At 50.0% G+C, this 15,132-nt stretch overlaps 1 protein-coding gene across 7 annotated transcripts in view; it reads left to right on the top strand.

Annotated features, from left to right (window-relative positions):
- USP24 (ubiquitin specific peptidase 24) overlaps positions 1–15,132 on the top strand; it is a 225,004-nt gene that overhangs the window by 120,690 nt on the left and 89,182 nt on the right. For all 7 annotated transcript variants that reach the window (XM_073593889.1, XM_073593890.1, XM_073593888.1 and 4 more), the window contains exons 20-24: positions 4,348–4,424; positions 7,941–8,081; positions 8,287–8,340; positions 13,457–13,572; positions 13,703–13,769. In XM_073593889.1, the coding sequence (XP_073449990.1) occupies positions 4,348–4,424; positions 7,941–8,081; positions 8,287–8,340; positions 13,457–13,572; positions 13,703–13,769 (455 nt within the window). The remainder of the gene's footprint in view (positions 1–4,347; positions 4,425–7,940; positions 8,082–8,286; positions 8,341–13,456; positions 13,573–13,702; positions 13,770–15,132) is intronic.

Below are 15,132 nucleotides of genomic sequence, written 5' to 3'. Positions count from 1 at the left end.
ATTCTACAAACAGTCCCACATAATGACAACGTGAAAGAAGTTTGTTTGAAATCTTTACAAATTTATTAAAAAATAATCCCATGTACATAAGTATCACAACTTTTGCCATGACACTCAAAATTGAGCTCAGGTACATCCTGTTTGGATCATCCGTAAATGGAAGAAGTTTGGAACCACTAAGACTCTTCCTAGAGCAGGCCGCCCGGCCAAACTGAGGGGGAGAAGGGTCTTAGTCAGGGCGGTGACCAAGAACCCGATGGTCACTCTGACGGAGCTCCAGCATTTCTCTGTGGAGAGAGGAGAACCTTCCAGAAGAACAACCATCTCTGCAGCACTCCACCAATCAGGCCTGTATGGTAGAGTGGTCAGACGGAAGTCACTCCTCAGTAAAAGGCACATTTGCCAAAAGGCACCTGAAGGACTCTCAGACCATGAGAAACAAAATTCTCTGGTCTGATGCAATAAAGATTGAACTCTTTGGCCTGAATGGCAAGTGTCATGTCTGAAGGGAACCAGGCACCGCTCATCACCTGGCCCAGAGGTGGATCCAGGGGGGGGGGACGACGACAATGGGGCAATTGCCCCCTCCGATAATGCGGGTGAGAGTGCAGGCGGCTGGCTCCACGGGTGAGAGAGCGGCGTGCTGGGTGGGCGAGAGTCTGAGAGAGCAGGCGGGCCGGGCGGGAGAGAATCTGAGAGAGTGGGCGGGCCGCTGGCCAATCAGGGAGCTAACCGGTGGGGGAGCAGAGAGATGACATCATCTCTCACCACCTGCCCTGCATCCCTGCAGTTCCGCTCTCACTGTGCAGGCAGCTGCGGGCAGCAGAGAGATTACATAATTTCTCTGCTGCCAGACTCTCTGGGACACAGCAAGTGACAATTGTAGCAGGCAAGTGACAATCCGCACCTGGTTGCAGACGACGTGGCAAGTGACAATCTGCATCTTGTGGCAGGCGACGTGGCAAATGACAATCTGCATCTTGTGGCAGGCGACGTGACAATCTGCATCTTGTGGCAGGCGACGTGGCAAGTGACAATCTGCATCTTGTGGCAGGCGACGTGACAATCTGCATCTGGTGGTAGGCGACATGGCAAGTGACAATCTGCATCTGGTGGCAGGTGATGAGGCAAGTGACAATCCGCATCTGGTGGCAGGCGACGTGGCAAGTGACACACCTAGGGCTCCCACTGATTCTGCATTATTGTGAGTTGAAATATTTCATTTTATATTACAATGTAATAATAGAAATAATGCGCTTCAATCATCCTGACACCATAACAACCATGATGCTGATTGAAGCACCAACACAGCCATTTCCCTGATAAATTGCCCCCAAAAAAACATTTTCTGGCAGTGCCCCTCCCGAGACTAGACTCTGGATCCGCCCCTGACCTGGCCAATATCATCCCTACAGTGAAACATGGTGGTGGCAGCATTATGCTGTGGAGATTCATTTCAGTGGCAGGAACTGAGAAACTAGTCAGGATTGAGGGGAAAGATGAATGCAGCAATGTACAGAGATATCCTTGATGAAAACCTGCTCCAGAGTGCTCTGGACCTCAGACTGGGGCGAAGGTTCATCTTCCAACAGGACAACGACCCTAAGCACACAGCCAAGATAACAAAGGAGTGGCTACGGGACAACTCTGTGAATGTCGTTGAGTGGCCCGGCCAGAGCCCAAACTTGAACCCAATTGAACATCTCTGGAGAGATCTGAAAATGGCTGTGCACCGACACTCCCCATTCAACCTGATGGAGCTTGAGAGGTCCTGCAAAGAAGAATGAGAGAAACTGCCCAAAAACAGTGGCGTCTCCAGCTTTCAAATTTAGGGGGGGCACATGGGGGGACAGGGATAAAAGTAGGGGGCAACTATAAAATGCAATTTTAGATATATATATATATATAGATATAGATATATATATCTATATCTATATATATATATATATATATATCTATATTTATATAGATATAGATATATATATATATATATATCCTGGGGCCCTTTACTACGACCCCACAACGGCCCTTTCACATGTTCTGCAGTGAGCTCCCTTCCTACTGTATTGGGGCCCCCCAGGGTGGCAGAAAACAAGAGATATATGTCACCAGCATACCAAGAAAATATAAGGGTCCCTGGTGTTCTGCCACTGTGGAGTTCCCCAGCCTCCTCTTGCTGTCCTGCCCCTGCTATTGACAGCTCTGGTCTGGTCTGGTATCTCTTGGAATTTACAGGCTGGGTACTCCTGTCCTAAGGATGGGAGAAATCAGTCTGTTTTTTCAGTAACTGGGAGTCCTGGTGGAGTCCTTCCTGCAACTCGCTCTTCTCCCTGCCAATGAGGATGCAGGGGAAGGAGCAGATCGGGCGGCCGTGGTTGTGTGAGCGCTCGCATTATGCAGTGTCAGCGAGCAGAGGGAGGGGGGAGGAATCACCCGCAGGAGCTGACTGCGGACGCTCTCCCTCTTAGACATTGATTTTTTGTAAAAAAAAAAAAAATTTTTTTTTTAAATTGGGGGGGCACATGGTGGGGCACAGCATAATGTTGGGGGGGTCAGGGCCCCCTCTGCCCCCCCCCCCCCCCCCTAGGGACGCCATTGGCCAAAAATAGGTGTGCCGAGCTTGTATCATCATACTCAAAAAGACTTGAGGCTGTAATTGGTGCCAAAGTTGCTTCACCAAAGTATTGAGCAAAGGCTGTGATACTTCTGTACATGGGAGGAGTGTGTGATACTTATGTACGTGGGATTTATTTTTTTTTTTTTCTTTATAGATTTGCAAAAATTTCAAACAAACTTCTTTCACATTGTCATGGGTTATTTAAAGTGATGCGCTTGTATTATCTATTGGTTAATATACTGCCTCTAGTGCCTATTTTATACTTCTAAAGTAAGTGAAACATTGTGTGAAACTTTTTGTTAAATAGTAGCTTGTGTTTAAATAATACACCTTAATAGTTGCATAGACACATATAAAAGATATGTTCAGGAGATACTGTGTTTCGAGCCTTTTTCTAATTATACACTCCCAAAACCTTCAGCCAGTGAGTGCTAATGAAAATTTCTACTATATGAGGCATATAATTTTGTGATCAAAGTCAAATCATAGTAATTAATCCACCAAATTGTATTGAAATGATACCTCCTCCTCTGATAAGCCCAGGCTTAGTGAGTCTGTGTCAGCGGTGGAGCGGCTTGTCTGTAATCAGCCGCCGGCATAGAAGAGTAGTTTCCTCAGCTTCTGCTGGTCTTCCCCCATATAGAAGATAAAATTGTGAAGAAACACCTTTGTGCAGATATCAGCCAAATTTTAGATGACATAAAAAGCTACTTATTGCCACTCACATGCTCCCTTAGACATAGATCACATTGATACAGGATAATGGTCAGTCACATCCAGCTCCGTGCTGCTGCTCATACACTCACAGGCAGATCGCACTCCAAACAGAGCGTCACAGTCTAATTCTCCCGTGACACGTGACTTTTTCAAGGGACGCCTTGACACCTTGAAAAAGTCACGTGTCAGTGATGATACGCGTGGGGAGAATACAAGTATACAAAAAATTTACAAGTATAAAAAAAAATAAAATAAATTAAAAAAAAAAAAAAAAAAATTTTTTTAAAGCGCCCCCGTCCCCCCAAGCTCGCGCAGTGAAGAAAACGCATACGGAAGTCGCGCCCGCATATGTAAACGGTGTTCAAATCACACATGTGAGGTATCGCCGCGATCGTCAAAGCGAGAGCAATAATTCTAGCCCTAGACCTCCTCTGTAACTCAACCCTGGTAACCGTAAAAAAAAATTTAAAGCATCGCCTATGGAAATTCATAGGTACCGTAGTTTGTCGCCATTCCACAAGTGCATGCAATTATAAAGGGTGACATGTTTGGTATCTATTTACTCGGCGTAACATCATCTTTCACATTATACAAAACAATTGGGGTAACTTTACTGTTTGGATTTTTTAAAATTCATGAAAGTGTCCCTTTTCCAAAAATTTGCGTTTAAAACACCGCTGCACAAATACCGTGTGATATAAAATATTGCAACAATCGCCATTTTATTCTCTAGATTCTCTGCTAAAAAATATACATAATGTTTGGGGGCTCTAAGTAATTTTCTAGCAAAAAATACGGATTTTAACTTGTAAACACCAAATGTCAAAAATAGGCTTAGTCATGAAAGGGTTAAGAGCAACAACTGGAGTGCGGATCATTTTTTCTACAATACACTTCAACTGCAAGATAAATAATAACCGGCTTTGAACGGGAAGGATGGGACATAGGATATCTAAGCAATGATTTGGATGTTAATTCCTTTTTTTTTTTTTTTTTTTTGTACGTTCTTTCAGGTTTCAGCCTCTTTAAAACCTTTTTTGAAAATGTAAATCTTTGCGATCATCGGTTGAAGAGGCAAGGTACCCAGCTGGTGAGTATTTCCCAAAAAGTTCCTGTTTATTTGTTAAATTAATCAATTGCTCACTTTTATTCTGCTCCTTCTGTCGGGCTGAACGATGAAATGCAGGATAGAAATCTTTTACTTTTTTTTTTTTTTTCTATAATAAACATGTACAGTGCCTTGAAAAAGTATTCATACCCCTTGAAATTTTCCACATTTTGTCATGTTACAACCAAAAATGTAAATGTATTTTATTGGGATTTTATGTGATAGACCAACACAAAATGGCACATAATTGTGAAGTGGAAGGAAAATTATCTTTTTTTTTTTTTTTTTTTTTTTTACAAATATGTGAAAAATGTGGCGTGTGTTTGTATTCAGCCCCCTTTACTCTGATACCCCTAACTAAAATCCAGTGGAACCAATTGCTTTCAGAAGTCACCTGATTAGTAAATTGAGCCCAGCTGTGTGTACTTAAGTCTCAGTATAAATACAGCTGTTCTATGAAGCCCTCAGAGGTTTGTTAGAGAACCTTAGTGAACAAACAGCATCATGAAGGCCAAGGAACACACCAGACAGGTCAGGGATAAAGTTGTGAAGAAGTTTTAAAGCAGGGTTAGGTTATAAAAAACTATCCCAAGCTTTGAACATCTCACGGAGCTCTGTTCAATCCATCATCCGATAATGGAAAGAGTATGGCACAACTGCAAACCTACCAAGACATGGCCGTCCACCTAAACTGACCGGCCGGGCAAGGAGAACATTCATCAGAGAAGAGCCAAGAGGTCCATGGTAACTCTGGAGGAGCTGCAGAGATCCACAGCTCAGGTGGGAGAATCTGTCCACAGGACAACTATTAGTCGTGATCTCCACAAATCTGCCCTTTATGGAAGAGTGACAAGAAGAAAGACATTGGTGAAAGAAAACCATAAGAAGTCCTGTTTGCAGTTTGTGAGAAGCCATGTGGAGGACACAGCAAACATGTGGAAGAAGGTGATCTGGTCAGATGAGACCAAAATTGATCTTTTTGTCCTAAAAGCAAAACACTATGTGTGGCGGAAAACTAACACTGCACATCACCCTGAACACACCATCCCCACTGTGAAACATGGTGGTGGCAGCATCATGTTGTGGGGATTCTTTTCTTCAGCAGGGACAAGGAAGCTGGTCAGAGTTGATGGGAAGATGGATGGAGCCAAATACAGGACAATCTTAGAAGAAAACCTGTTAGAGTCTGCAAAAGACTTGAGACTGGGGCGGAGGTTCACCTTCCAGCAGGACAACGACCCGAAACATACAGCCAGAGCTACAATGGAATGGTTTAAAGCAGGGATATGCAATTAGCTGACCTCCAGCTGTTGCAAAACTACCCATCATGCCTCTGCCTATGAGTTTCATGCTTGTGGCTGTCAGTCTTGCTATGTTTCATGGGACTTGTAGTTCTGCAACAGCTGGAGGTCCGCTAACTGCATATCCCTGGTTTAACCACTTCAGCCCCGGAAGATTTTACCCCCTTCCTGACCAGATCGCTTTTTGCGATATGGCACTGTGTCGCTTTAACTGACAATTGCGCGGTCGTGCGGCGTTGTACCCAAACAAAATTGACGTCCTTTTTTTTTTCCACAAATAGAGCTTTCTTTGGGTGGTATTTGATCACCTCTGCGGTTTTTATTTTTTGCGCTATAAACAAAAAAAGAGCGTCAATTTTGAAAAGAACGCATTATTTTTTACTTTTTGCTATAATAAATATCCCACAAAAATATATAAAAAAACAATTTTTTTCCTCAGTTTAGGCCGACGTGTATTCTTCTACATGTTTTTGGTAAAAAAAAAAATCGCAATAAGCGTATATTGATTGGTTTGCGCAAAATTTATAGCGTCCACAAAATAGGGGATAGATTTATGGCATTTTTATTTTATTTTTTTTATTAGTAATGGCGGCGATCTGCGATTTTTATCGGGACTGCGACATTATGGGGGACACATCGGACACTTTTGACACATTTTTGGGACCATTGTCATTTATACAGCAATCCGTGCTGTAAAAGTGCATTGATTCCTGTGTAAATGACACTGGCAGTGAAGGGGTTAACCACTAGGGGGGCAGTGAAGGGGTTAAGTGTATCCTAGGGGGTGATTCTAACTGTGAGGGGGCTGGGCTTGAGCCCACAGGACAGTGGTCACTGCTCTCGATCACAGAGAGCAGTAAATCATTGTCCTGTCACTAGGCAGAATGGGGAATGCTCCCCGTTCTTCCTCTCCGTGACATGATCGTGGGCACCCGGTGGACACCGAGTCCACGGGACCCGCGGCCTCGGAGACAGTGGCGGCGCGCACGCGCTCGTGACACTGCTTCTTAAAGGGGACGTACCTGCACGCCCTTTTGCCTGCCAGTGCCGTCCTGCCAACGTACATCGGGGTGCGCTGGTCGGCAAGCGGTTAAAGCATATTCATGTGTTAGAATGGCCCAGTCACAGTCCAGACCTAAATCCAATTGAGAATCTGTGGCAAGACTTGAAAATTGCTGTTCACAGACGCTCTCCATCCAATCTGACAGAACTTGAGATATTTTGCAAAGAAGAAGAATGGGTAAAAATGTCCTCTCTAGATGTGCAAAGCTGGAAGAGACATCCCCAAAAAGACTTGCAGCTGTAATTGCAGAGAAAGGCGGTTCTACAAAGTATTGACTCCGGGGGGCGCCATACAAATGTACCCCCCACACTTTTCACATATTTATTTGGAAAAATTTGAAGAACCATTTATCGTTTTCCTTCCACTTCACAATTATGTGCCACTTTGTGTTGGTCTATCACATAAAATCCCAATAAAATACATTTACATTTTTGGTTTGTAACATGACAAAATGGGGAAAATTTCAAGGGGTATGAATACTTTTTCAAGGCCCTGTAAACTCCCCTCACAGTAATGCTTTCAGTATATTATTACATGCTTTGGATTGAGACAGAGTGGGGGAGGGATTGGAGTGTGTGTGGACAAGATTTTGGTCTGTCCGACCCCCCCCAAAAAAAAGAAGAAAACCTGATGCCAAAAAGCATTCAACATACATGACTGTTTCTGAATACTTCCTGCGTCCTTTGCAATTGTTCTGATATGGATAACTTTACTTTTGGCAATTACTATATACTAAACCGTACTATTTGTATACTCTTTCTATTGTAGAAAATCTGTACCCATCTGACTTAAATTAACCTCTGAAGAAGGACTTTGTAGTCCGTAACATGTAAGGTGTTTACGTCTGTATGGATCATCACTAGTCCGCTCAGTTCCAGGATAGTGGTTTCTTCATACAACTGTACAATTGGGTATCAGATATTTTTATGTATTGATCTATATGCACATTATTGTTCCATTCAATAAAATTGATACTTTTTATACTGAATCTTTTGCTCTGTCTATAATAGACCCCCTAGGGGTTTTTTTAACCGTGCCTTTTGGCATCAGGTTTTCTTCTTTGTTGCTTTGGATTGAGTGACTTCACATAAGTTTTTAAATCAACGACTCATTTTTCTCTCCTCCTCCTGGAAGCACGTGGAGAAGTTGGAGTTAATTGGAATGGATTTCATATGGAAAGTTGCAGTCGAATCTCCGGATGAAGAGATTGCCAATGAAGCAATACAGCTGATAATCAACTATAGCTACATCAATCTGAACCCCAGGCTGAAGAAAGTAAGTGCCGGCCCTCAGATCAGAATATAAAAATGTCTCGTCTGCCTCTTACAACCAATCAAGTTTTTTTTTCCCTTTTTTGTTTTCTAACCCTCCCTAGAAGGATTTGAATTGGGGGCAACAAAGTCTGCCTATCAAGTTTGGTATTCGTAATGTTAATAAAAGCTGTTTTTTTTTTTGTTTTGTTTTTTTTTCCCCCATGCAGGATTCAGTTTCATTGCACAAGAAATTTATTGCAGATTGCTACACTCGATTAGAGGTAAGAATGCTACGATTATGGGGAAGGGTCTTTGAGTGCTGTGTCCCTTCTATAGAGCGAATCACACAGGGTAAAGAGGTAATCGCAGTGGCCCTTTACTATGTGATCAGCTGTGTCCAGCCACAGCTTGTCACACATAAAAAGACTTGTCAGTTATCGGCTCTCCTTTCCTCAGACTGAGACTGCTTGTGGGGAAGAGCAGAGCCGATCTGTCAGGGCACAGTGAGTACAGCATTTGCACTGATAATCAGTGCCTTCGTTATCAGTGCAGCCTCATCTTTGCCCGTCGGTGCAAGCCTCGCCATTGCCCGTCGGTGCAAGCCTCGCCATTGCCCGTCGGTGCAAGCCTCGCCATTGCCCGTCGGTGCAAGCCTCGCCATTGCCCGTCGGTGCAAGCCTCGCCATTGCCCGTCGGTGCAAGCCTCGCCATTGCCCGTCGGTGCAAGCCTCGTCGGTGCCTCCCTCGGTGGTGCAAGCCTCGTCGGTGCCCCTCTCGGTGGTGCAAGCCTCGTCGGTGCCCCTCTCGGTGGTGCAAGCCTCGTCGGTGCCCCTCTCGGTGGTGCAAGCCTCGTCGGTGCCCCTCTCGGTGGTGCAAGCCTCGTCGGTGCCTCCCCTCGGTGGTGCAAGCCTCGTCGGTGCCTCCCCTCGGTGGTGCAAGCCTCGTCGGTGCCTCCCCTCGGTGGTGCAAGCCTCGTCGGTGCCTCCCCTCGGTGGTGCAAGCCTCGTCGGTGCCTCCCCTCGGTGGTGCAAGCCTCGTCGGTGCCTCCCCTCGGTGGTGCAAGCCTCGTCGGTGCCTCCCCTCGGTGGTGCAAGCCTCGTCGGTGCCTCCCCTCGGTGGTGCAAGCCTCGTCGGTGCCTCCCCTCGGTGGTGCAAGCCTCGTCGGTGCCTCCCCTCGGTGGTGCAAGCCTCGTCGGTGCCTCCCCTCGGTGGTGCAAGCCTCGTCGGTGCCTCCCCTCGGTGGTGCAAGCCTCGTCGGTGCCTCCCCTCGGTGGTGCAAGCCTCGTCGGTGCCTCCCCTCGGTGGTGCAAGCCTCATCGGTGCCTCCCCTCGGTGGTGCAAGCCTCGTCGGTGCCTCCCCTCGGTGGTGCAAGCCTCGTCGGTGCCTCCCCTCGGTGGTGCAAGCCTCGTCGGTGCCTCCCCTCGGTGGTGCAAGCCTCGTCGGTGCCTCCCCTCGGTGGTGCAAGCCTCGTCGGTGCCTCCCCTCGGTGGTGCAAGCCTCGTCGGTGCCTCCCCTCGGTGGTGGAAGCCTCGTCGGTGCCTCCCCTCGGTGGTGCAAGCCTCGTCGGTGCCTCCCCTCGGTGGTGCAAGCCTCGCCATTGCCCGTCGGTGCAAGCCTCGCCATTGCCCGTCGGTGCAAGCCTCGCCATTGCCCGTCGGTGCAAGCCTCGCCATTGCCCGTCGGTGCAAGCCTCGCCATTGCCCGTCGGTGCAAGCCTCGCCATTGCCCCTCTCGGTGGTGCAAGCCTCGTCGGTGCCCCCCTCGGTGGTGCAAGCCTCGTCGGTGCAAGCCTCGTCGGTGCCTCCCCTCGGTGGTGCAAGCCTCGTCGGTGCCTCCCCTCGGTGGTGCAAGCCTCGTCGGTGCCTCCCCTCGGTGGTGCAAGCCTCGTCGGTGCCTCCCCTCGGTGGTGCAAGCCTCGTCGGTGCCTCCCCTCGGTGGTGCAAGCCTCGTCGGTGCCTCCCCTCGGTGGTGCAAGCCTCGTCGGTGCCTCCCCTCGGTGGTGCAAGCCTCGTCGGTGCCTCCCCTCGGTGGTGCAAGCCTCGTCGGTGCCTCCCCTCGGTGGTGCAAGCCTCGTCGGTGCCTCCCCTCGGTGGTGCAAGCCTCGTCGGTGCCTCCCCTCGGTGGTGCAAGCCTCGTCGGTGCCTCCCCTCGGTGGTGCAAGCCTCGTCGGTGCCTCCCCTCGGTGGTGCAAGCCTCGCCATTGCCCGTCGGTGCAAGCCTCGCCATTGCCCGTCGGTGCAAGCCTCGCCATTGCCCGTCGGTGCAAGCCTCGCCATTGCCCGTCGGTGCAAGCCTCGCCATTGCCCGTCGGTGCAAGCCTCGCCATTGCCCGTCGGTGCAAGCCTCGCCATTGCCCGTCGGTGCAAGCCTCGCCATTGCCCGTCGGTGCAAGCCTCGCCATTGCCCGTCGGTGCAAGCCTCGCCATTGCCCGTCGGTGCAAGCCTCGTCGGTGCCTCCCTCGGTGGTGCAAGCCTCGTCGGTGCCCCTCTCGGTGGTGCAAGCCTCGTCGGTGCCCCCCTCGGTGGTGCAAGCCTCGTCGGTGCAAGCCTCGTCGGTGCCTCCCCTCGGTGGTGCAAGCCTCGTCGGTGCCTCCCCTCGGTGGTGCAAGCCTCGTCGGTGCCTCCCCTCGGTGGTGCAAGCCTCGTCGGTGCCTCCCCTCGGTGGTGCAAGCCTCGTCGGTGCCTCCCCTCGGTGGTGCAAGCCTCGTCGGTGCCTCCCCTCGGTGGTGCAAGCCTCGTCGGTGCCCCTCTCGGTGGTGCAAGCCTCGTCGGTGCCCCCCTCGGTGGTGCAAGCCTCGTCGGTGCAAGCCTCGTCGGTGCCTCCCCTCGGTGGTGCAAGCCTCGTCGGTGCCTCCCCTCGGTGGTGCAAGCCTCGTCGGTGCCTCCCCTCGGTGGTGCAAGCCTCGTCGGTGCCCCTCTCGGTGGTGCAAGCCTCGTCGGTGCCCCTCTCGGTGGTGCAAGCCTCGTCGGTGCCCCCCTCGGTGGTGCAAGCCTCGTCGGTGCAAGCCTCGTCGGTGCCTCCCCTCGGTGGTGCAAGCCTCGTCGGTGCCTCCCCTCGGTGGTGCAAGCCTCGTCGGTGCCTCCCCTCGGTGGTGCAAGCCTCGTCGGTGCCCCTCTCGGTGGTGCAAGCCTCGTCGGTGCCCCTCTCGGTGGTGCAAGCCTCGTCGGTGCCTCCCCTCGGTGGTGCAAGCCTCGTCGGTGCCTCCCCTCGGTGGTGCAAGCCTCGTCGGTGCCTCCCCTCGGTGGTGCAAGCCTCGTCGGTGCCTCCCCTCGGTGGTGCAAGCCTCGTCGGTGCCTCCCCTCGGTGGTGCAAGCCTCGTCGGTGCCTCCCCTCGGTGGTGCAAGCCTCGTCGGTGCCTCCCCTCGGTGGTGCAAGCCTCGTCGGTGCAAGCCTCGCCATTGCCCGTCGGTGCAAGCCTCGCCATTGATCGTCGGTGCAAGCCTCGCCATTGCCCGTCGGTGCAAGCCTCGCCATTGCCCGTCGGTGCAAGCCTCGCCATTGCCCGTCGGTGCAAGCCTCGCCATTGCCCGTCGGTGCAAGCCTCGCCATTGCCCGTCGGTGCAAGCCTCGCCATTGCCCGTCGGTGCAAGCCTCGCCATTGCCCGTCGGTGCAAGCCTCGTCGGTGCCTCCCTCGGTGGTGCAAGCCTCGTCGGTGCCTCCCTCGGTGGTGCAAGCCTCGTCGGTGCCCCTCTCGGTGGTGCAAGCCTCGTCGGTGCCCCCCTCGGTGGTGCAAGCCTCGTCGGTGCAAGCCTCGTCGGTGCCTCCCCTCGGTGGTGCAAGCCTCGTCGGTGCCTCCCCTCGGTGGTGCAAGCCTCGTCGGTGCCTCCCCTCGGTGGTGCAAGCCTCGTCGGTGCCTCCCCTCGGTGGTGCAAGCCTCGTCGGTGCCTCCCCTCGGTGGTGCAAGCCTCGTCGGTGCCTCCCCTCGGTGGTGCAAGCCTCGTCGGTGCCTCCCCTCGGTGGTGCAAGCCTCGTCGGTGCCTCCCCTCGGTGGTGCAAGCCTCGTCGGTGCCTCCCCTCGGTGGTGCAAGCCTCGTCGGTGCCTCCCCTCGGTGGTGCAAGCCTCGTCGGTGCCTCCCCTCGGTGGTGCAAGCCTCGTCGGTGCCTCCCCTCGGTGGTGCAAGCCTCGTCGGTGCCCCCTCAGTGCAGAAGAAACAAATTTTTTTGCAAAATTTTATAACAAACTATGAAAAACTTTTTTTTAGTTTTTTTTCAAAAGATTTGGTGTTTTTTTTTTTTTTTTTTTAATATATATTTATTTACCAAAAAATAAAAACCTGTCTCAAAATGATACAAATTTCCTATGGGTACAGTGTTGCATGACAGCGTAATTTTCATACAAAGCGCGACAGCGCTGAAAGAGGAACTGAATTTATTCTCTCTTGAGAAGAGGAGAATAAGGGGGGATATGATCAACATGTACAAATATAAAAGGGGTCCATATAGTGAAATTGGTGGTGAGTTATTCACTTTAAGGTCATCACAGAGGACAAGGGGGCGCTCTTTACATCTGGAGGAAAAAAGATTTCATCTCCAAATACGGAAAGGTTTCTTCACAGTAAGAGCTGTGAAAATGTGGAATAGACTCCCTCCAGAGGTGATTCTGGTCAGCTCAGTAGGTTGCTTTAAAAAGTCCTGGATTCTTTCCTAAATGTACATAATATAACTGGGTACTGATATTTATAAGTAAAGTTGATCCAGGGAAAATCTGATTTGCCTCTCAGAGGATCAGGAAGGAATTTTTTTCCCCTGCTGTAGCAAATTTGCTTTGTTGTTTTTTTTGTTTTTTTGTTTTTTTTTTCCTTCCTCTGGATCAACTGTGGGTGAAGGTTTGTGTATATGGGATTGTATTTTTTATTTTGGTTGAACTTGATGGACTTGTGTCTTTTTTCAACCTGACAATGTACCTATGAAAGCTTAAAAATTGGCCTGGGCAGGAAGGGGGTAAAAGTGCCCAGTATTGAGGCAATAGGTCCCTTATTTTTAATCTCTCCCCTAGCATTTCATTGTACGTTTGCTACTGATGGAGCTCTGTATGAGGGACCATAAGGTATAAAAAAAAAAAAAAATGACATTAAAGGCAGATTACAGCTACCTTCCTCTAAAACAGAGATATGCAATTAGCGGACCTCCAGCTGTTGCAGAACTACAAGTCCCATGAGGCATAGCAAGACTCTGACAGCCACAAGCATGACACCCAGAGGCAGAGGCATGATGGGACTTGTAGTTTTGCAACAGCTGGAGGTCCACTAATTGCAGATCCCTGCTCTAAAAGCACCTCAGTTACCGGAGACCTGCAGCAAATCGGAATTGGGGGGCATTTGTGCAGGTGGGTTGATGTTAGTTGAAAGCTTCTATCATTTTACTGACCTGTTCATATCTCCTGTTGATCTGCAGGCTGCGAGTTCGGCACTTGGAGGCCCCACCCTGACCCACGCCGTCACCAGAGCTACAAAAATGCTCACCGCAACCGCCATGCCATCGGTGGCCACCTCGGTGCAGTCACCTTACAGGTAAGTCTGCAGTGGAGGTTTATTTGCTCCGTGTGTCCATACCTCTGCAAACTCTCTCCTGTGAGCAACACAAAGCTGAAAATTTACACAAGAATATAAAATTTTCTGTCATTTTTTTTTTTGCTTGCAGGTCTACTAAGCTGGTCATTATAGAGAGACTCCTGTTACTGGCTGAGCGCTATGTTATCACTATTGAGGTAATTCTTTTCTTTATTTGTAGTTCAAACTGGTCACATATGAAACAGGCTTGTGTTGGAGGCTGCGCTGGACTGACTGGATATATCACTGGTCCTCAGTGGGTATTATGTGTGAGCAAAAGGAAGAAACATCTTCTGGTGGATGGTGGCGATGGGCTTTCTCGGGGATTGGGCTGCTGCCTTTTCTGTTTGACCTTAACCACTTGCCGCCCGCCCACCGTCAGATGACGGCTTCCCAGAATGATCGCTCTCACGCGCCGTGTTGCTAGGACACGGAGCGACCCCGATCTGTCGCGGCTCTTTACGTGTGACCGGCTGTGATTGGACACAGCCGATCACATGGTTAAACACGGAGATGCCGGTAATCTGCGCTCCTCACCTCACACTTTCAGAGTGTGAGGAGAGGAGAGCTGATCAGCGGCATCTCCTCACAGAGGACTGCTAGGTATGTAATTAGGGCACTGATCATTAGTGCCCTGATTACAATTAGGTGCCAGCAATGGTTGCCCACCACTGCCAGCTATCAGTGCCAACCAGTGCCCACAATTGCCACCAATCTGTGCCCACAAGATTGCAGCACAGTGGTGTAGTGGTTAGCACTTTCACCTAGCAGCAATAGGATCGCTGGTTCAAATCCCGACCACAACACCATCTGCCTGGAGTTTGCATGTTCTCCCTGTGCCCGCGTGGGTTTCCTCCCACACTCCAAAGACATGCTGGTAGGTCAATTAGACCCTGTCTAAAAATTGACCATAGTATGTGTATGTCGCTGTGTATGTGTTTGTAAGCGCGTCGGGACCCTATGGGGTTAAAGGACCGCGCTATGCCTCAGATGGACATCGGTGGCAAAAAGCGCCCTGAGGCGATTCAGTTCGCATAGGTAGCGCTATACAAGTCACTCATTCATTCATTCACAAGTGCCAGCAATCAGTGGCCATTGGTGATGCCAGTCAGTGCTGCTCATCACTGCTGCCCACCAGTGCTGCCTATCTGTGCCCACCAGTGCTGCATATTCATGACTGTTCATCGGTGCCGCCTCATCAACCACTTCAGTCCTGGAAGAATTTACCCCACTTCCTGACCAGAGCACTTTTTGCGATATGGCACTGTGTCGCTTTAACTGACAATTGCGCGGTCGTGCGACGTTGCACCCAAACAAAACTGATGTCCTTTTTTCCCCACAAATAGAGATTTCTTTTCTCGGACATCACGGGACACAGAGCCACAGTAATTACTGATGGGTTATAGGGTATCACTAGGTATTGGACACTGGTCACACCCTAATCAGGAAGTTCAACCCCCTATATAACCCCTCCCCTTCCAGGGATACCTCAGTTTTTACACCAGTGTCTTAGGTGTTGGA

This window comes from Aquarana catesbeiana, linkage group LG07 (assembly GCF_042186555.1).
Source record: "Aquarana catesbeiana isolate 2022-GZ linkage group LG07, ASM4218655v1, whole genome shotgun sequence".
Taxonomy (NCBI): domain Eukaryota; kingdom Metazoa; phylum Chordata; class Amphibia; order Anura; family Ranidae; genus Aquarana; species Aquarana catesbeiana.
This window is presented reverse-complemented; position numbering and strand designations above follow the sequence as displayed.